Here is a 22480-nt window from a genome sequence, read left to right on the forward strand (position 1 = left end):
AAAGCTTCTTGCTATCCACCTTGTCTATACCCCTCGTGATTTTGTAGACCTCAAATCAGGTCCCACCTCAAATCTCCATCTTTCTAATGAAAATAATCCTAATCTACTCAACCATTCTTCATAGTTAGTACCCTCCATACCAGGCAACATCCTAGTGAACCTCCTCTGCACCCTCTCCAACGCATCCACATCTTTCTGGTAATGTGTACACAGTACTCTAAATGTGGCCAAACCAAAGTCTTTTACAACTGTAACATGACCTGCCAACTCTTGTACTCAATACCCCATCCAATGAAGGAAAGCATGCCATATTGCCTTCTTGGCCACCCTATTGACCTGCGTTGTCACCTTCGGGGAACAATGGACCTGAACACCCAGATCTCTCTGTACATTAATTTTCCTCATGACTTTTCCATTTACTGTATAGTTCGCTCTCGAATTAGATCTTCCAAAATGCATCACCTCGCATTTGCCCGGATTGAACTCCATCTGCCATTTATCTGCCCAACTCTCCAATCTATCTATATTCTGCTGTAATCTCTGCCAGTGCCATTCACTATCTGCTTCTCCACCAATCTTAGTGTCATCTGCAAACTTGCTAATCAGACCACCTACACCTGCCTCCAAATCATTTACGTATATCACAAACAAAACACTAAAATCTGATTTCATAGATAACAAAAGGACAAAAACAGATGTTTGAATCCTTTTTCAACTTTCTCAAATCAGGGAAAACCTGTGTCGCCGGTTCGGTGACCATTCAATGCTAGCTAACTGTTGTCAGAACAGAATAGAGCAAGGCAATGGTTTAGTGATGTCATGGCATGACTAGTGATCCAGAGGGCAGCACGGTGGCTCAGTGGTTCCTACTGCTGCCTTCAGTGACTGTCTGCATGGAGTTTGCACATTCTTCCAGTGTCTGTGTGGGTTTCTGCTAGGTGCTCTAGTTTCTTCCCATAGCATGGATTAGCCATGCTAAATTGCCCACAATGTCCAAGGATGAGAGAATAATGGGAACTGCAGATGTTGGAGAATCCAAGATAACAAAGTGTGAAGCTGGATGAACACAGCAGGCCAAGCAGCATCTCAGGAGCACAGTCCGAGGATGTGCAGGTTAGGCGGGTTAGCCATGGTTAATGCAAGGCTAGGGGAATAGAGTGGAGGGTGGGGCTGGATCAGAGTCGCAGTGGGATGCTTTCTGTAAGGTTGATGCAAACCTGATTGGGCCAATGACCTCTTTCCACACTGTAGTAATTCTACGATTCAAAAGACTAGATGATAATGGTCTGGGGATTTGGGCTTGAAATTCACCATGGCAGATCATTGAAACTGAACTTAAAAGAAATCTGGGATTAAAAGTCTAATGATGTCCAAGAAAAATGTTGATTGTCATAACAACCATTTGCTCATTGTTCTTAAGGAAACTGGTTGTCCTTACCTGGTTTGGCTTACAGGTAACTCCAGACCAGCAAAGTGGGCTGACTCTCTGAAATGACCTAGCAAGCCACTCAGTTGTATAACTACTAGGAAGTCTAAAAGATGAATCTTGTCAGACCATGAGGTATCAATCTAGGCATCAGAAACAACAATGGCAAACTCAGCCATATTGACTCTGTAAAGTCTCCTTACCAATATCTGGGGTAGTGCCAAAATTAAGCGCTGAGACACAAACTAGTTAAGCAACGGCCTGAGCGGTACAACTCTGCACATATGACTTTCACGCAAGATCACTGACACATGTCCTGCCTCAGGTAAGATTGGGAACTCTTTGGTCACTCTCGAATTAACTCAATGTTCACCTACCAATCCAGGCCCTCAACTTAAGCAGTGAAGAAGGAAAATCCAATACCTAGGTTGGAAACTGAATGGAATAGGCAAATGTAGCAGAACATTAGTTACAAGGAAGCTTTTCACTGAGGTGGAGAACCTCTTAAGCATGCACAATATTTGTTAAACAAAGAAAAAGACCTGCTGATGCCAGAAAATCTGAAACCAAACCAGAAACTGCTGGAGAAATTCAGCTGCTCTGGCAAAAATCTATGGACAGAAAGTCAAATCAGTGTTTTGGTTTCTGACCATTCTTCAGAGTTCTGCTACGTTTCAGCAAGAAATTTCTGGCTTTGGTGCAGTATTTGTTGTTCTCAAAGAAAAGATTGAAGCTTTGCAAATAATTTTGATACAATATTAAAAGATTTCTTGGCTGTTGTAAGCTTGGAGAAAGCCTACTGTGACCACTTGTGATCATGTTAATTGATTCACATAGCTATGACATGCCTTTCAAAGAGATCACACTTTCAAGAATACTATCTTGGAAACGTTGGGCACTGCCATCAAACTCTCCAAATACACAAGTATGCAAAGCAATAACAAAAAGAAATTTGAGTTATGAGAGCAAATATACAGGGTCAGATATTTGCAGTTTGGAAAACTGTGCAGACCTTTATGAAAATAGTAGACAGAATCTGAATTCAGGTGTCCTATATGTGATTTCTCACAGATCCATTTTTTTGCAAAAAATTGAGAATGAGGTTGGCGCAAGATTCACAAGAAGAGGAAAACTTAACTCAGCAGGGGAATTTAAATCTAGTGTCAGGTTTAAAAACACTCTATTTTGACTATATCAAGGGCTTCAAACTTGAAGATGGATCATTAATTGAAGGAATAGACATATAATGAAAGATATGAATATATCTTGAAGGACATGAAGTTTTCAAAATTTTCAAACAAGCACCAAAGAAAGGCTAAAGCTATCTGTCAGAGATTTAAAAAAAAACTCTGCTGCTTTGATAACAGGCCTTCATTCATTCACAAGATGGAGGCATCACTAGTTAGGCCAGCCGTTATTGCCTATCCCCGAATGCCCTTGAAGAGGTGGTACTTAACTGCCATCTTGAATAGCTGCATTTCCTCGCATGTAGGCACACCCAAAATTCTGCCCTGAAGGACATTTCAGGATTTTGATTCCGTAACTATGAACAGTAATATGCTGTGTGGCTTGGAGGGGAGCCTGTATGTGTTGGTGTACCCTTGCATTTGCTACCCTTGCCCTACTGGATGAGAGGGTTTGTGGACTTGGAATGTGCTGTTGGAGAAGCCTGGGTGTGAGGCATCTTGTCAATGGTACATACACTGTGCATAGGTGGTGAAAAGAATGAATGATGAAGTTGGTACATAGGATGCCAATCTCGAGCACACTGCTTTGCTTTAGAAACCTGAATAATCATTCCAAAAACAGGGTCTTCTTATTTGCACAGTATAAAAAGTGAACTTCCAGTATGGGAGATCGTATTTTTGAAATTAAAGAAAAAATAACAACACTTCTATACACTTTAGATAAATTGGGCTTGGTTTATTAAATTAATTATACAACAATATCTTTAAGCACCAAATGAAAACGCCATGTTACTTTGGCCGTGCAACAATTAGGATCCCATTCTGGATCAGATGTGTTTGTTTCACAATAATCCCTCCCAGACCAATTATTTCCAAACCATCCATTGTAAATGTTACTCTATTTTTTGCATAATCTTAGTTTGTGCACCTACTAACATCCCAATATTAAATAACAAAACTACACAAACATAATGCGGGACACAGTGTGGCAGACTGTATATCAAAGAAGTCAATTCGAGTGTTCCCAACTGTAAAACTATGGATGGACCCATCCACTCTCTACTGAAGATCAGACATTCAGCATCCAAGTCAGGTGACCCAGGCCAATATAGCAAATCCAGATATAACCTCCACAAAGCCATTAGGGAGGCCCAGAGGCAATACCGGAACAAGTTAGAGGCCCAGACTTACCAAACACATTGCCACCACCTATGGCAAGGCCTAAACAACATTACAGGATACAAATCGAAACAGTGCAAGATAGTAGACAATGACACATCCCTGCCTGACATGCCCAATGATTTCTAAATTTGGTTTGAGCAGACTACCACCAGCGTGGTGATGCCTGCCCGAACTGCCCCAGACACACCTGTTCCCTCAGTCACTGCTGCAGGCGTCAGATTAGTCCTTCCTGGGAGTCATCCCAAGGAAAGCGATGGACCTGGACACAGTGTCCCCATTCGAGCCCTCAGATCCCGTTTGGACCAACTGGCAGAGGTATTCACAGACATCTTCAATCCCTCCCTTCTACAAGCCAAAGTCCCCATCTGCTTCAAGAAGACCACCATCATCCCCGTACCTAAGAAAACATATGCAGGGTGCCTTAATGACTACCATCCAGTGGCCCTGACTTCAATAATCATGAAGTGTTTTGAGAGGCTGGTCATGGCACACCAACTCCAGTCCAGCCTGTCTCAATCCCTTGCAGTTTGCCTATTGACCTAACCTATTGCCTAATTGTCCATAGTGGGTGCCATATCCCTAGCCCTGCACTCATTCCTGGAACATGTGGACAAAGATATCCACATTAGACTCCTGCTCATTGAAGGCGGAGCTGTAATCAACACCATTACTCCCTCCAGACTGATCTCAAAATAGTGACTTGGTCTTGGCTCTGCCCTCTGCAAGTGGATCCTCAGCTTTCTGACCAGTTGGCTACAAATCAGTGAGGATACGTAACTGCACCTCCTCCACAGTAACACTCAATGAACACTGGAGAGCCCCCAAGGATGCATTTTCACATGGTGCAATGAAAACAACCTGTTTCTCAATGTCAGCAAAATTAAAGAACTGATCATTGGCATGATTGAATTTACATCAAAAGAACAGAGGTTGAAAGAGTGAAGAGCATCAAATTCCTCGGAGTGACGATAACTGACAACCTTTCCTGGACCTCCCACATAAATGAGACACAGTGTCAGGAAGGCATAATAATGCCTCTTCTTCCTCAGGAAATTTGGCAGTTCATAGTGCCCCTCACCAACTTCTACAGGTACACATTGAAAGCATATCGTCCGGGTACATAATGCCTAATATAGAAACTGCTCTGCCCAGGAGCATAAACTACAGAAGGTGGTGTGCAAAGCCTGGACCATCACAGAAGCCAACCTTCCACCACGGACTCTATTTATACAGCTTGCTGCCGTGGAAAGGCGGCCAACATCAAAAGGCCGAAAGAACTGCGGATGCTGGAAATCAGGAACAAAAACAAAAATTGTGGGAGAAGTTCAGCAGGTTTGGCAGCACCTGTGAAGGCAAAAACAGAGTTAATGTTTCGGGTCCAGTTCTGAGGAAGGGACCTGAAATGTTATCTGTTTTTTCCTTCACAGATGCTGCCAGACTGGATGAACTTCTCCAGCAAATTTGTTTTTGTTTCATCGAAGACCCATTGTACCCTGGTAATGACCTCCTACAACTTCTTCCATCAGGCAGAGGAACAGAAGCCTGCACACATGCACAAATAGGTTCAAGAACAGCTTCTTTCCAGCTTTATCAGACTGATGAATAGACTCTAGCCTCAAATAATGTAACCTGCAATATAAATTGTATGCCTCTAACTATTTTTGATTTGTACATCCTTTGCTTGTTGTGATCTGTTTGTACCACTTGTAAATAAGGCTTGTACCAAAATACAGTGAAAAGTGACAAAACAAAATCAATCTATTTCCGATCTTTGTTCAAGTGTTTTCCCCTTCATCCACCCACCCACCTACTTAATGCAGCACAACAAATGATGGTTGAGACGCATATCCAAACGGTGAACTACAAATCATCAGACACCCCTAGTATAATGCAATAGGAGTATTATTTCTTTGCATGTGCTTCCTTTATTTCACTGGTTATATGGGACCGGAACATGTTCCGCACTAACAAGATGCGTTCTTTACATTACTCATTCATTTTATCTTAACTTTATTCCATCTACATCCAGTCGTCATGGACCCACACAAAATCATATTTGTAAGCTTGATTTTTGGTATATTCTTACACAAAATTGATTGGAACTTTTAATTTCATTCCTTAACCATGCAGGTCAGTACGACTGTGAAGCTAGTTTTTATGTTGTGGTTTTCACTAAAACAGTTGTTGAAACTTTTCACTCTATATCATTGTTTAGCTGCTGGGTGTATCATAATTCACAACCATTTCATTCATATTGCTGATCTGACACAACAGACATTCATTTTTTTCTGCCCATGTCTGAAAATAAATTACTGAAGACAAAGAATTTTTATGTCAAGGTCACTACGGTAGAATCATAGCGTTATTGTTCTTCTGTTGCAATATTAGATACTTTTTCATAAAATAGCTACACCATCTAGATGTCTTTGCAATATTTGCTGGACTTCAGATTTGTTTTGAAATACTTGTATTCATTGCAGTAATTAAGCTTTTGGAAGGATATTTTGCAGCACAGTTATACAACAAATCAACAAATATTACAGTCACAGTTTCAAACTAATTTCATATTTCATTCATTTTGTTGCAGACTTGTACTCCCCCACCGCCACTCCCCATGCAGAGTCTACTGTCATAAACTCATGAGTCTTCTCAACTCAGCCCATATTGTTTCCCAATCCCTTGTACCCAATTAAACCTGGAGTTACATGTGCAGGTTTGATCTCCTTAGCTGAGGAATGATGTTCTAGATAAGGAAGGCATGCAACAATGTTTACTAGACTGATTCCTACGATGATAGGGCTGACGTATGAAAGACAACTGGGCTGGTGTGGGTCATATTCATTGAATGTTAGACAGACAGGTGTGCACGTGCATGTGTGCGCTCATAGGCACCTACGTAACTAACAGGTCTTGCCACAGTAAACACAAAGAGTTTTCCCAATAACTAAGAAGTCCAGAGCTAGGTACCATATTCTAAGGATATAGGATAAACTATTCAGGATTGAGGTGAGAAATGTCTTCACCCAGACAGTGTTAAGTCTGTAGAATTCTGTGCCAAAAAAAGACAGTTAGGTCAAAATATTGAATATTTTTGAGGAGTTTAGATACAGTTCCTAGAGCTAAAGGGATCGAAGGATATGGGAAACAAGCAGGATCTGGGTACTGAGTTGGATGATCAGCCATACCAAGCGGCAGAACAGCCTCTAACAGCCAAATGGCCGACTCCTACTCTTATTTTCATTATCAACTCCAGTTACCAAATATATGCAAGGCATTGAAGAAAGAAAGATGAAATAGCTTACATAAAAACCTTTCAAAAGATTAAGACAAGAGTTAAAGGTATTTCACAAGAGGCCTATCAAATGCAATTTGACCATGAGCCTCATAAGTGGAAATATCAGGAGGAAGTTCGAGCAATAAACTCAGATTCATAATAGAATGGAGAAATAGAATTGGAAAGGTGCAAAGATAGTTGATGTTAAAAAACCCAGTTAGGAACATAGCACATAGGAGATTCTGAACAATATTTAATTGGGTCACAAAGATGTAAGGAATCTAGTTTTTTTCTAACACTGTACTTCTGAAAAATCTATTTGAAGTGTTACGCTTGCCAAAAGATAGACATCTTGCTATTTTGCTTCAAATTCAATCAACCAACCCTACCCACCTTTGGAAGCAGGTCAACAGAGAGGCAATATTAAAATATGGAAACCATCAAGTTAAATAGCCATTAAGTTTCATCACAATATTTAAGAGGACATTAGATTAACATTTCAAGGGAAGTTCATTAAAAAACAAAGGACACACAAAGTGCTACGAAATGCAATTAGATAGCTCTGATGTTGGTAATGTTGCCAACACTGCCTGTGCGCAGATGAGATCATGTGGATATTTGATTAAGAGCTTTAGTAAGTTAGATCTATTTTGGTAGAAGAAATCATAAGCATGACCGTTAAATCACGATTGGTTAAAATGATAGCAAATTCAGGTGATCATTGAAATACAATGTTGACTAAAACAGCAATTAGAAAACAAACTCGACAAAGCCTAAATCACAGATACGTGGATTTAATTTGACCATGTAGGCAGCCTCAATACTCCTGAAATGTAACTTTTAAGAAAAAAGTGCATGACTGTAGTTAAGACATCTGTTGCAAGATGCAGAATGTGCAATGTTAGCAATCACACACTACTAACAAAGTGATCAGTGTTGCATAATTTTCCTCCTCCATATTTCTGATGAACAAGTTACTGTTGTAATTTGTAGTATGTTTTCTTTACACAGAAAAATGAAGTTTAAGTTCCTGTTAAGTCTGATGCTATACAACTGAAAGACAATAGTGCAATTGATTTCAGCAAATCATTGTAAAGATCTAAGGCTGAATCTCACATTCTTTTCATTGTCAGTTCTGTCAGGTTTCACAGAAGTGTCCCTCAGTAAGGGCCAGTGAGTACACAATGTATCTTATCAAACCTCTCATTCACCAACCTGGCCCCTATGACGTACTCCTTACCTGATTCGAGGCCCATTCCACCACCTACCATTCCTGGAAAAACCTGCCACTCACTTGATGGCCCCCGAAAGACCTGCACCCCTGTTGGCTCTACCATCTTGAAAAGGCTGCTATACATGCAAACATGCACCATCTCTCTGATGTACACCTACGCAGTGAAATTCGGACCTCGGCAGCCTGGTCCGAAGGTCAACACTTAGGTCAGTGCTGGTTCCACTCTCTGAAGGAACAGCCAACAATGCTAGAAGACAATCAATGACCTTCCCCATTCTGTCAGGGAACGTTCTGTCACACTCTTCTCTCTCCAACTCACACTCATCTCTTTCTACCTCTGCCACTGCACCCAGCTCCCACCAAAGCTCATGCTTGGTCATCCTCACTACTGAATGCAAAATCTTCCCCTGCTTCCAATGTCCATGCCTTAGCCTCCGCACTGCCTTCCATTCACTGACAACAGCTCCCAAACTTTTGCACACATGCATCAGCAGCTATGCCAGCCACTTTCAACTCACTAAATCCCTTCCTTTCTCCCATTACAGGAGAATGCACCCCCTAACAGGGCAAAAAAGAACCACAATGGGTAGAAGGGTACCCTACATTAGGCTCCACAGCCCATATGTGGGCAGAATTCAAGCCCTTGCAGAAGACCAGGTCTGCTCCAATGAGAATGCAGTGATATCTGTGTCTCAACAGCTGAGTAAGTATCACTCTTCATTTCACTGCAACTCACTTTAACCTTATTGTCATTGCACACCACGCCTAAGCATTAGCTGTGATGTCTTCTCTCATGCCATGCACAAGTCAGTGGGATAGCCATGGTCCCAATGGAGAAATGGACTGCACCCCTTGGAGCTACATCCTTGAGCTCAGAGGAAGAGAACTCACAGAGACCTGAGAGAAGCATTGTTACAGGAGCCAGCCTCAACATCTATCAGCTTAGATACGGATACCATAGTGAGAACATCAGGTTTTGAATGTTTCAGATTTCAAGCTGATGAGCAGCTCACTGCAAGAGCTCCACAGCTGGCTTACGAAGACAGACTCTAGGCTCATGGCACTCAGAAGACTGCCACAGCCCAGGTACCTGCACAGCCTCAAGGAGGAGAGCCCTGTGGAGTCAGCAGTCAGGAAGGAACAGGAGCAACAGACAGGCAAGTGGGAAGCAATGTCTCGCATAGCCCAAAGGATGCAGGAGCACAGCACTGCTACAGGGACCTAGCTGTCTCAACTCAGATTGCCTGGCTGCCGCCAGACAGTTTAGCAACGGCCAGACAGAGCCAGGCCCAATACCCTCATTGTCTGCTAGGTTTGTGCAAAGATCTGCACTCCATCAGCTCAGCCACTAGTCATCAGGACTGAAGGTATGGCAAGAGGGCGATGGCAAATCTGATCAATTCCAGGTGCCCTTTCATTACCAGCGGGCAGGGTAGTGCCAATGGGAATCTGCCAGAGGTGGAACAACACACAGGCTGTACAAAAGTCTCTTTTCAGGACAGCTCAGATGGCCTGGTCCGTACCTCCATTCTATCTACTTTTTCTAACCCCTTGGAAGTTCAAACCATGGAGGATTAAGAGGAAACCCTGAACATGTCTGAGCTGTCCAGAAACAAATGCCTCAGAGTTTAACCAACCAAACTTCCAGGGTCAAAGGGCTCCAATGCTAAGAAAGCTCTCTCCAACCCAAGCGGTGGAGCCAGTAAGTACCATGAAATAGAGTGGAAGGGAAAAGAAAATAAAAACTTTTTTTGAGCACATCAGTGGCATAGGTGTCATTGCACTGTTTATCAATGCTCACATTTTGATAAATATTAAATGGCTTTGCACTACATTTGTTTCAGTATCTGTCTAGACCATCCCACCTTGGCAGATATTTTAGCATCATGCCCATACAGGCTGTAACATGGAGCAATGATTGTGTTGAGAACCTGCCATAGCATGCAAACAAAATCAATAAGGCAACACTACCCTACTCAATTAAACATCACTACTCTTTCCCAGCCTGTGTTTTGTTACTACTCATGAGATCCATCACTAGCTGCCCTCAAGAAGCAAGTGGTGAGCTACCTTCTTGAACTTCTGCAGTCCATGTGTTGTAGGTTGACTCAAAATGCTGTTACGAAGGGAAATGGTCCCTAGCCTGTATGCACAGAAGTGTTGACTTCAAACAACGTAGTCAACGATATCTGGGCACAGAAGCAAACAGCACATAGGGAGCCAATGATTTGGGATGTGAGGGACTTGGACCTGGCAGGTCTATCCCCTACAGCACGTGGGTCAATGTGTAATGTTGTTGCCCTTTGAAGGGCTGAACAGCAAATGGGTTTTGCAGCCCCGTCCCTCACTGGTTGTGACATTAACACTGCTCACTTGGTGCGATCAAAGCCAATGTGCTGTTTCAATTTCAATTATAATTGAGGTCAACAGTGAGTGCTTTTTGGCCAGTGGTTTTCAGACTCAGGGTCAACACAGTGAGCCTCTAGTCATCCACATCCACTTCCCACCCGCCCTTCCCATGAACTTAGTATTTACAGCTCCCCAGGTCACTACTCAAACCATGTATATAGGCCTGTAACAGTCTGCCTCCTCAACCCAGGCTGGGTGCTATTGAGCCACAGGACTTATCAAAGCTTATTCTCCAAATTCCCCCCACCGACCATGAACACCTCAACTGGGTGCCTGACCATGGATCGGCAGAGGTTACCCATGATTTATTGTACCAGGGTCCACCAATTGTTGGGTGGTTCCTTGGAGTTTGAGACGACAGCTTCCAAGACTGAGAAACACCTGCTTGCTTGCTGCACATGTAATGTGTTAGCCACGTAAGCTGTTGACACATGATGCAGGTTTGAGATTCACATAACACTTTGCCATACAGCAAGGTACAAAACCCCCTTGGCTGAGGGCCAATGGCTAGCAAGGCAAGCTGCCTGGTTGTATAACTGTGCTAATAGTCAAGGCTATGAACACAGTTGTAGGCATTAAGCAAGGTCAGTGCTAAGGCAGCAAGCAGGCAGCCCAGAGAGGCAGCCTGGTCCAATGCGTCATTAGCTTGATGCATGTCCCTGAGTGTAATATCTTTGCAGCTGCCTTTCAGTGCTACACCCTGAAATGTAGGTCTCTACTTCCGAAGTGTCCTGCAAGCAGATTGAAGAAATGCCAGGAAGAGTCTGACAGGGTGGTAATTATCTGGTGCCAATGTATATGGATGTGGCCTGCAGGTGGCTGGTGCCCAGGGATCATGCTTGGAGACGCTGTTGCATGGTGACCAACATAGAGGTTCTTTGCAGCAGGAGACAGCTGAAGTTGCTAGGAATCTGCTCTGACTTCAGTGTCTAGTTTACTTATGGCTGATGGTCTGATGGAAAGCAGATAGTATTAATGAGGTAAGATTTGCAGTTAATAAGGTTATCAACAAGCAAAAATCCTCCTTAATAAGCACTTTGCTGCTGCCTAGTGAGCATGTCACCCGATGACTGAAACTTAGTTAAAAAGGTGGAGTGAATTGTTCCAGATGTTGAGATTGACCTCACTGGACTTTGTAAGATTCTGCTATATTTCTTGCCCTCGCTCATTGTTCAGACTTCTGCAAGGATCCACCCCGAATGTTGAAATTGAGATGCAGGTGATACACAAACATATTCTTGATTCAGTTCTGCCAGTTGGAATAAGGGGGTTATCAATACTAAAAAGTTAAACTTGTCCCTGTAGATAAAAAGAATTTTGAATACAGTAAAACAAATATATTTTCAAAATTCATTATGTGTGCTTTGAACCCCAGTGATAGTGTTGTTGTTTTTTAAAATCCACTTTCATCTGGAATTGAACCTGTTTCTAATGGGATGTGACTTCCGTACATGCACTTTGCTGGTTCATTGCTATCTACTGGTTATTTTTCTGTTGAAAGACATCTTGATACTTGGAGTCTTTAAATTGATTACCTGCAGAAGTCAAGGTGACTGCTGCAGTATCAAATTATCAGAGAGATCCCAGACAAAATAAAAAGAACAAAGAACAGTGTCCTGAAGATCCCCATCCAGAGCCGTTCCATATACAGTGCCGCTAATCCTGATAGCTCGAGAAATGTCCCCATTGAGCATGAGACATCAGGTTACACAACTTCTTCACTGGGCACTCTAATGCCTAAAGGTTGGGCTCGCTGCAGTCAAACACTTTTGCATGTAGCTTCAGAGCATCAGATAAATTGTTCTAGGAACTAGGATACCATTGAGTTAGGGAAGAGGGAAAGGCCAACTCCTCCTCTCCGCTCTCTAGTGTCCTTCCAGCTACACTTTACAAGTTTGTGGCTCTCTGAAGTAATATTATCGAACAGGAAGTTTGTTAAACAGCAGCTGGAGTTTTTTTACATAGCATCTGGAGTTAGTCAACAAACCACCATTTCCTGGGATTGAACCCTGCAAATATTTAGTCCTTTGTTCATTAAACATGGTCAATACAAACAGGTTACGTTTTGTTGCATATGAATAAAACAGGAATTTAGTTTCTCCTCTTCTCCTAAATGTGGTCAGTTCTACTATACAGATAATCACTGCGTATCAAAATTATTAATCTGTTTTAAGCACAGTCATTTTGAAACACTGAATTAAATGCTAAATAATTGTAACACTTGCTTTTACACTTCAGCACAAGCTGAATCTGGGCAATTATTAATGGCATACAAGTAAATTATTGTGTAAATAATTAGTTGATTCAATGGCTGTGAATTATTAGTGAGTATATAGTATTTTGAAACAAAGCTCTTCACTTGAAGGCAGTGGTGAGAAGGCTCAGATCATTCTTCTTGCTCCGAAAAAAAGAAAAGCCTAAATTCTCCAAGCATTAAGAAAAGCTTTTCCAATGTTCAATTATTTCAAGTAGGAACAGCACATTTTAGGGCCTCAATAAATTGAATCTGAGATTGAATATTTCTGTTCAATTGAACGACTATGGAATCTGGAGCCATTCCAGTTTTATCTGGTAAGCTGCTTTAAGGCAAGAAACAAAGGAAGTTTAATTCTAGTGGTTTCCATTTGTTGCAATGAAAATTAAATATGGCAAATGGGAAGCAGAGTTATTTTAATGGATTTTGTTAACAAAGTTTCTGAAAATCTTGCTTTAAAGATGCAGATGGGGCAAATTTACCCCAAATGTTGAGAGTCACTTTTCAAATCCACTTCTGCAAAGTGTCTAGATATGACAGCCTGTATTTTGTGGCCAGCAGCAAACAAACAATCAGCACTCGCCATTCATTGCTCATGCATATTTGCCCGGAGATGTGCTGGGTTTTCATGTTGTGGTTTGTGGCAATTACAAGTGCAGAAACAGCATAAAGTTCCTCTGTGGAAACAGAGGCTTGTGTAAAATGGAAAGGAATGGCACATTTTCTCAGAGTGAAGAATCCCAAGATGCATGTTTGAATTAAATATTTTGTGTCAAATCATGTATGGAAAGTGAAATAAAAGGAGGAAAAGAAAAGATGATATGGATGGACAGACTGAAAGAAAAAATTGTACACGTTTTAACAATAATGTCAAGCTTACAGAGAGACTCCACACTTGCATAAAATTAGTAACCAAAGCTGTTTTGGTGTCAGTAAATTAAAACCCTTACCATGCTACTAAAAATCCACAGTTTCTTTCTGATGTGTTTCGTGAACATCACCCTATTCTAAACAACTTAAAGAGAAACAGCAATACATAGGCTTGGTCCCAACCTTGATGAATGCCTAACAGCCAATGTCTCAGCTTTCACTGTGTAACTTCTGCTTCAGGTACAAAGGTCATGAGTGTCAGTGGAAGCATAGACAGCGGCTACAAAATCTCACTTTTCTGTTGTGCACAATTGTGAACACCACTGATCGAGTCTCACTACCATCCATCCTTCAATAATTTAAAGGTTGCAACAGATGAGGTGGCCATGGTTCGTGAAGGACAAACTGATTGCTCCTATCCTGAGATAGGACATTCTTTCTCTCACCACTGCCATTGAGCCAATGCTATTGCTGTTTCTAATCAGCCAACCCCATTAGACCACTGCCATCCATACAGATGCGGCTTCATCCGAAGTTGTGTCTTCTAGGCCCAGAGCTGCTCACCTGACATCCTGCAAGGTTATCTGCAATTCTCCCCTTTGAAAATCTCAAAGTCTGTCCCAGGAATGGCACAAAAAAAAGACACCCAAGCAAGAGTTGTCCTGGATGCTTGTACATACATCGCACATACATGCAAATACCATCTGGAACTGGATGAGTGCTGACAACACCGAAACTCCAGGCAGAATGGAAATTAATTTTGCAGGTGACATTCCATTGACTCCAATTGCTGCAAGCTCTAATAGCCTCACATTTATTCTGTGTGTAAAATCAGGCCAATAAGAGCAAAATGATTGCTGGAATTCTTTTAAGTCCAGTCCATGTTGTTAAGAAGTAAAATATTGCTATTTGCAGCAAAATACTAACATAATTTTACTGTTCAGTCACATTTCCAGAACTGTAGAAAGAATACTCACTGAATGTCTTGGAGATGTCAGAGACCGCTTTGAAGACTCTGTCTGAAAAGTTGACTTTCACCTTCACTGTCTTCATATTAGGCAGCTGAAGACGAAGTACCTTATGCTGAGGTGTGAACATCAGTTTGGCATCAGCTTGCACACCATATTTATCCAAGGTCCAGTGGGTTTTTAGGAGCCAAGTTTTTTTCTTGTCCCACCACAATGCATGATCTGACCAGTCTTTCTTCACATCTGGAGGAAAATAATTTGCTGATTAGATTTAGGACATAATTGTAGGGATACACAGTGCAGTGACAGTGAGAATAATGGATATTTACACCAAATGGTTAAAACAACTGTCCCTCATAAGTACCTTAGGATATCTTAGAAATGCTAAAATGTGCTAACATAAACAAGCAGCTGTAATCTGTATGCAAACAGTAATAAAACATTTACTTGCTACCCTCACTCAAGGACTAATGCTGACAACAAGAAATGCCTGATGAGCAGCTTTCAACATATGTCTGGACAAAGTATTTCAGGGGGCAAATGAAAAATGCTGTCTCTGAAACTATTAGGCAGTCATGGTTTTTTAGCGCAGGCATGCAGGGAATAGCAGAATGACCAAAAATAAACAGGAGGAGGAGAAATTCCAATAAGAGCATCAAAAAGGCAGATCTTTGCCCCACTGCAAAGAAATCAGGCACGTAAGGAAGCACAGATTTCTGAACTGAGGTCCCTATCCCTTTAAACAGTTCTAACGGCAAACAAACATTGCCATTTATTAGCATCTGTTAGCTAGAAAGTATGTGAGGGAAATTAAATAAACAACGCTAACAGAAATAGTAGGAACTGCAGATGGAGAATCTGAGATAACAAGGTGTAGAGCTGGATGAACACAGCAGGCTAAGCAGCATCATAGGAGCAGGAAAGCTGACGTTTCGGGTCGGGGCCCTCTTTCAAAAAACGTCTTCAGAAGGGTCTAGACCCAAAACGTCAGCTTTCCTGCTCCTATGATGCTGCTTGGCCTGCTGTGTTCATCCAGCTCAACACCTTGTTATTCTCAACCAGTGCTCGTATACGCTTTTCATAAGCTACAGCAGGGAGTCTCCAGGAATGAATAAATATTTTTCTGGGAGTTTCACCAAACAGAAAAGTTTGAAATCAAGTTTTTTTTTTTAGAATTTAAGAGGATAAAATTAAAAAGTACGCAAGATCATATTCACACAAGGATAGGAATCAACACAGTTCAATGGTTTCAAACAAACCATTGTGGGCGGCACAGTGGTTAGCACCGCAGCCTCACCGCACCAGGGACCCAGGTTTGATTCCAGCCTCGGGCGACTGTCTGTGTGGAGTTTGCACATTCTCCCAGTGTCTGCATGGGTTTCCTCCAGGTGCTCCGGTTTCCTCCCACAGTCCAAAGATGTGCAAGCTAGGTGGACTGGCCATGCTAAATTGCCCGTAGTGTTCAAGGGTGTGTGGGTTATAGGGGGGTGGGTCTGGGTGGGATGCTTCAAGGGGTGGTGTGGACTTGTTGGGCTGAAGGGCCTAATTCCACACTGTAGGGAATCTAATCAAACTGCTTGCTTCCGGAATTCAATTTATGCCCAAACGCACGTCATCACTTGTTTGTGTTCTCAGCAGACAACACAGAAAAAAACAGAACTTGCACGGTCAGAGATTACTGTACAGGAATATTTCTCACTTGGAATTTCAAAGCTTCCCAAAAGATCATTTGAGTCATATCTCTTTCCAGACAGGGTCTTGCTACACATGTTCATTCTAACGCCCATCTCTTCAAACTCAGGTGTCCTAGGCACTCTTCACCAACATAATAAATTGCTTGAGCCCGGATTTGCAAATTTTTGTATTCCTGCTTTATAAATTCTTCGTTAAAGTATAGGTTTCAGTTGATAGATTATCCCAAAATTCAAAACAATGAATCTGCAAATTAAGACCAGTCAGTCCTACTTCTGTGGTGGGCATATTACTGGAGAGGATTCTGAGAAATAGTATTTATGATTATTTGGAAAAGCACAGTTTGGTTAGAAATAGCCAGCATGGCTTTGAGAGGGGCAGGCCATTCCTCACAGGCCTGACTGAATTCTTTGAGGATGTGACAAAACACACTGATGAAGGTGGAGCAGTGGATGTGTAGTAAACTCCTTGCTAAAATCCATTTGATAAGGTTCACCATGATAGGCTCATTCAGAAAGTAAGGAGGCATGGGATTCAGGGAAGTTGGCTGTCCATAAGACGACAGAGGGCGATACCAAAAGGAAAGCATTCAGCCTGGAGCTCAGTGACCAGTGGTATTCAGCAGGCATCTGTTCTGGGAACTCTGCGATTTGTGATCTTTAGAAGTGATTAGGATGAGGAAGTGGAAGGGTGGGTTAGTAAATTTGTTGATGACACGAAGGTTGGTGGAGTTGTGGATAGTGTGGAAGGTTATTGTAGGTTGCAACGGGACACCGACAGGATCCAGGGCTGAGCAAAGTAGTGGCAGGTGGAATTCAACCCAGAAAAGTGTGAAGTAAATCATTTTGGAAAGTCGAATTTGAATGCAGAATACAGGGTTAATGGCAGGATTCTCAGCAGTGTGGAGGAACACAGGGATATTGGGGTTCACATTCATAGATCCCTCAAAGTTGCTATCCAAGTTGATAGGGTTAAGGCGGCATGTGGCGTGCTAGCTTTCATTGGTAGGGGAATTGAGTTTAAGAACCGTGAGGTTACGGCCACAGTTCTATAAAACCCTGGTTAGACTACATTTGGAATATTAGAATATAGAACAATACAGCGCAGAACAGGCCCTTCGGCCCTCGATGTTGCGCCAACCTGTGAACTAATCTAAGCCCATTCCCCTACACTATCCCATCATCATCCATATGCTTATTGAAGGACTGTTTAAATGCCCCTAATGCAGCCAAGTTAACTACATTGGCAGGCAGGGTGTTCCACACCCTCACCACTCTCCGAGTAAAGAACCTGCCTCGAATATCTGTCTTAAATCTATCACCCCTCAATTTGCAGCTATGCCCCCGCATACAAGCTAACGTCATCATCCTAGGAAAAAGACTCTCACTGTCCACCCTATCTAATCTTCTGATCATCTTGTATGTCTCTATTAAATCCCCTCTTAGCCTTCTTCTCTCCAACGAGAACAGACCCAAGTCCCTCAGCCTTTCTTCATAAGACCGTTGCTCCAGACCAGGCAGCATCCTGGTAAATCTCCTCTGCACCTTTTCTAATGCTTCCAATTCCTTCCTGTAATGGGGCGACTAGAACTGTATGCAATATTCCAAGTGAGGCTGCACTAGCGTTTCGTATAGTTGCAGCATAACCTCATGGCTCCGGAACTCAATCCCTTTACCAATAAAACCTAACACACCATAAGCCTTCTTAACAGCACTATCAACCTGGGTGGCAACTTTCAGGGATCTGCATACATGGACACCAACATCCCTCTGCACACCCACACTACCAAGAATCTTTCCATTGACCCAGTATTCTGCCTTCCTATTATTCTTCCCAAAGTGAATCACCTCACTTATCTGCATTGAACTCCATTTGCCACCTTTCAGCTCAATTCTGCAGTTTATCCAAGTCTCCCTGCAACATTCTTCTACACTGTCCACCACTCCACCAACTTCTGTGTCATCTGCAAACTTAGTCACCCGTCCACCTATGCCTGCTTCCAAGTCATTTATGAAAATGACAAACAGTGGTCCCAAAACGGATCCTTGGGGCACACGACTAGTAACCGGATTCGAGGCTGAATATTTTCCAACAAATCGCCACTCGAAGCCTTCTTACAGAAAGCCAGTTTCTAATCCAAACTGCTCTAAATCTCCCTCAATCCCGTGCCTCTGTATTTTCTCTAATAGCCTACCATGTGGAACCTTAACAAAGGCTTTATTGAAGTCAATGTACACCACGTCAACTGCCGTACCCTCATCCACATGCTTGGTCACCTTCTCAAAAAACTCAAATGAGGTTTGTGAGACATGACCTGCCGTTGATGAATCCATGTTGACTGTCTCCAATCAAATTGTTGCTTGCTAAATGATTATAAATGCTATCTCTTATAGTCCTTCCCAAAACTTTTCCTACAACAGATGTAAGGCTCGCTGGTCTATAATTACCTGGGTCATCTCTACTGCCCTTCTTGAACAAGGGCACAACATTTGCAATCCTCCAGTCCTGTGCTACTAAACCTGTAGACAATGATGACTCAAAAGATCAAGGCCAAAGGCTCTGCAATCTCCTCCCTAGCTTCCCAGAGAATCCTCGGAAAAATCCCATCCGGCCCAGGGGATTTATTTACCTTCACACCTCCTGCTTACTAACCTCAATCCTTTCAATTCTAATAACCCATAACTCAGTCGTCTCCTCTACAATATTCTCCTGTTCCTGAGTGAAAAACAGACGAGAAATATTCGTTTAGGACCTTTCCGAGCTCCAGAGTCCACACACAACTTCCCACTTGTGTCTTTGACTGGCCCTCTTATTCCTCACATGCCTATAGAAAGCTTTAGGGTTCGCCTTTATTCTACCTGCTAATGTCTGCTCATGTCCCCTCCTTGCTCTTCTTACCTCTCTTTAAATCCTTCCTAGCTAATCTGTAACTCTCCATCACCTCATTTGAACCATCTCGTCTCAACATCACATACGCCTCACTCTTACGCTTAACAAGAGATACAATTTCTTTAGTAAACCACAGTTCCCTCATCACTTCCTCCCTACCTGACAGGGACATACCTATCAAGGACACACAATATCTGTTCCTTAAACCAGCTCCACATTTCGACTGTCCCCATCCCCTGCGTTTTGCTACCCCATTCTATGCCTCCTAAGTCTTGCCTAATCGCATTATAATTGGTCTTCCCCCATCTATAACTCTTGCCCTGTGGCATGTTCCTATCCCTTTCCATCGCTAAACTAAATGTAGCCAAATTACGGTCACTCTCTCCAAAGTGCTCACTTACCACAAAATCAAACACCTGGCCTGGTTCACTACCAAGTACCAGATCCAGTGTGGCCTCCCCTCTTGTTGGCCCTTCGACATACTATGTCAGGAAACCGTCCTGCACACATTGGACAAAAACTGATCCATCTGATGTTCTAGAGTTATAGCATTTCCAGTCTATGTTGGGGAAGTTAAAGTCTCCCATAATGACCACCTGTTCCTTTCACTCCTACCCAGAATAGTTTTGCCAATCCTCTCCTCTACATTCCTGGAACTTTGCAGAGGTCTATAAAAAACTCCCAAAAGTGTGACCTCTCCTCTCCTGTTTCAAACCTCAGCCCATACCACCTCGGTAGATGAGTCCTCGTCAAAAGTTCTTTCAGCACCGTTATACTGTCCTTGACTAACAAAGCCACACCTCCCCCTCTTTTACCACCTTCCCTGATCTTAAATGAAAGATCTCAACCCTGGAATCTGCAACATCCATTCCTGACCCAGCAATGGCCACAACACAGCTGAGCACCTATTGTGCTCAGTTCTGATTGCCTCATTATAGGGAAGATGTGGAAGCTTTAAAGAGGGTGCGGAGAAGATTTACCAGGATGCTGCTGGAATGGAGGGCAGGTCTTGTGAGGAAAGGTTGAGGGAGCTAGGGATTTTCTCAATGGAGTGAAGAAGGATGAGAGGTGTACAAGATGATGAGAGACATATACAGAGTGGATAGCCAGAGGCTTTTTCCCAGGGTGGAAATGACTATTACAAGGAGGCATAATTTTAAAATGACTGTAGGAACGTAGAAGGGAGATGTCAAAAGTAGGGTTTTTTTTAAAAACACGGTGGTGGATGCATTGAATGCGCTGCTGGTGGGAGATACATTAGCAACTTTAAGCAATTCTTGGATAGGCACATGAATGATAGTAATATGTAGGGTATGCGGGTTAGTTTGATCTTAGAGTAGGATAATAGGTTGGCACAACATCATGGGCCAAAGGGCCGGTACTGTTCTATGTTCAAGGAAACGTTGCTGTTCATGTAGCTCCCATCATTTAGTAGTTACATGTTTTTCAATAACATATTTGCTGTTGTCTTCAGTCACCTACATTCCAGTTTATCATGCAATGAAAAGCCATCCAAGCAACTGTTACTTCTGCGTGGACACTGGGATTCTGAACAACCAGACTTTCAACTACTGACTACTGTAACCCTCTTCCAACCCAACTTGCAGCCTAAAAAGATAGTAGCTGCTTCAGGGCTAGTGTCCAAATGCCACTTTATTTTGGTGTCCTGAATGCTTGACGTGAAAATTACATATTTTCTAAAGTTTTCTTTAATCTCTTGTGGGAGTCACTGGTTGGCCGGCATTAATTGCCTGATTCTGGCTGTCCTTCAAACAGTAAATGGTAAGCTGCCTTTTGAACTGTTGCAGCATGGTGGCTCAGTGGTTAGCAGCGCTGCCTCACAGCACCAGGGACCCGAGGTGACTGTCTGTGTGGAGTTTGCACATTCTTCCCTTGTCTGCGTGGGTTTCCTCTGCGTGCTTCAGTTTCCTCCCACAGTCCAAAGGTGTGCAGGCTAGGTGGATTGGTCATGCTAAACTACCCGTAGTGTTCAGGGATGTGTTGCTTAGCTGGGTTATAGGGAGATGGGTCTGGTTGGGATGTTCCAAGGGTCAGTGTGGGCTTGTTGGGCTGAAGGGCCTGTTTCTACACCGTAGGAATTCTATGATCTATGATCATATGTTGCAGAGAGAGCAACAATAGCATTAGGAAGGAATTCTCAGATTTTGACCCAATATATATTGAAATCAGGATGCTGAGTGACTTGCAGGGGAACTTACCAGGTGGTGGTGTTCCCATGTATCTGCTGCTCTTGTCCTTCGAAATGGAAATGGTCGGGGTTTGGAAGGTGCTGTTTTAAGGATCTTTGGCAAATTTCTACAGTGCATCTTGTAGAAATTACACTAGGTTAGCCAAATGAAACTGCAGATGCTGAAATCCAATGTAGACCAACAGGAGGCTGGAAGAACACAGTAAGCCAAGCAGCCTCTGGAGGAAAGGAGAATTCAATGTTTTGGATATTATACTTCCTGAAGAACTCAAACTGGTTGTCACTGAGCAGGTTACTGCTGAGCAAATGCTACTTAATAGCACTATTAATGACACCTTCCATCACTTTGCTGATGGTTGAGAGTAGACTGATGTAGCAGTAGTTGACTGAGTTGGATTTGTCCTGGTCTCTGTACACAAGACATACTTGGGCAATTTTCCATATTGTCAGGTCGATAGTGGGAAACCAAAAGGACTGGGCAGCTTACAAAGACTAACAAAAAATAAAAAAAAAAAGAAATAAATAAGGAGGGAGAAGATTAAATAGGAGGGTATTATCTTTAGATATATAAAAGGGCAAAAGTGGACATTGAACCACTTGAAAATGACCCTTGAGAGACAGTAGTGTGGAAGGAAATGGCTAAGGAACTCAATAATTAATCAGTTATAGACTGCCCCATTCCCAATGATTTTTCTTATGTATTATATTCAGAATTGCTTGAGTGAATCATTGCTTTCTTTCCTAGATCATTAAAAAAAAAGTTGCTTTTCATCGTTCAAAATAAATGTGACCATTCTTGCTGTACTGACCCTGACCTCCCTTGAATGAAGAGCCAAGATAATGAATAACCTTAAACTATATATATGGAATTGAAGTTTATTCGATG

The 22480-nt window shown here is 42.4% G+C and overlaps 1 protein-coding gene across 9 annotated transcripts in view; it reads right to left on the reverse strand.

The window, feature by feature from the left end:
- The window catches only part of fermt2 (FERM domain containing kindlin 2), a 146526-nt gene that overhangs the window by 83685 nt on the left and 40361 nt on the right, over positions 1–22480 (reverse strand). For all 9 annotated transcript variants that reach the window (XM_059649158.1, XM_048537516.2, XM_048537515.2 and 6 more), the window contains exon 3: positions 14814–15047. In XM_059649158.1, coding sequence (XP_059505141.1) covers positions 14814–15047 — 234 coding nt within the window. The remainder of the gene's footprint in view (positions 1–14813; positions 15048–22480) is intronic.

Source organism: Stegostoma tigrinum, chromosome 10, assembly GCF_030684315.1.
Source record: "Stegostoma tigrinum isolate sSteTig4 chromosome 10, sSteTig4.hap1, whole genome shotgun sequence".
Taxonomy (NCBI): domain Eukaryota; kingdom Metazoa; phylum Chordata; class Chondrichthyes; order Orectolobiformes; family Stegostomatidae; genus Stegostoma; species Stegostoma tigrinum.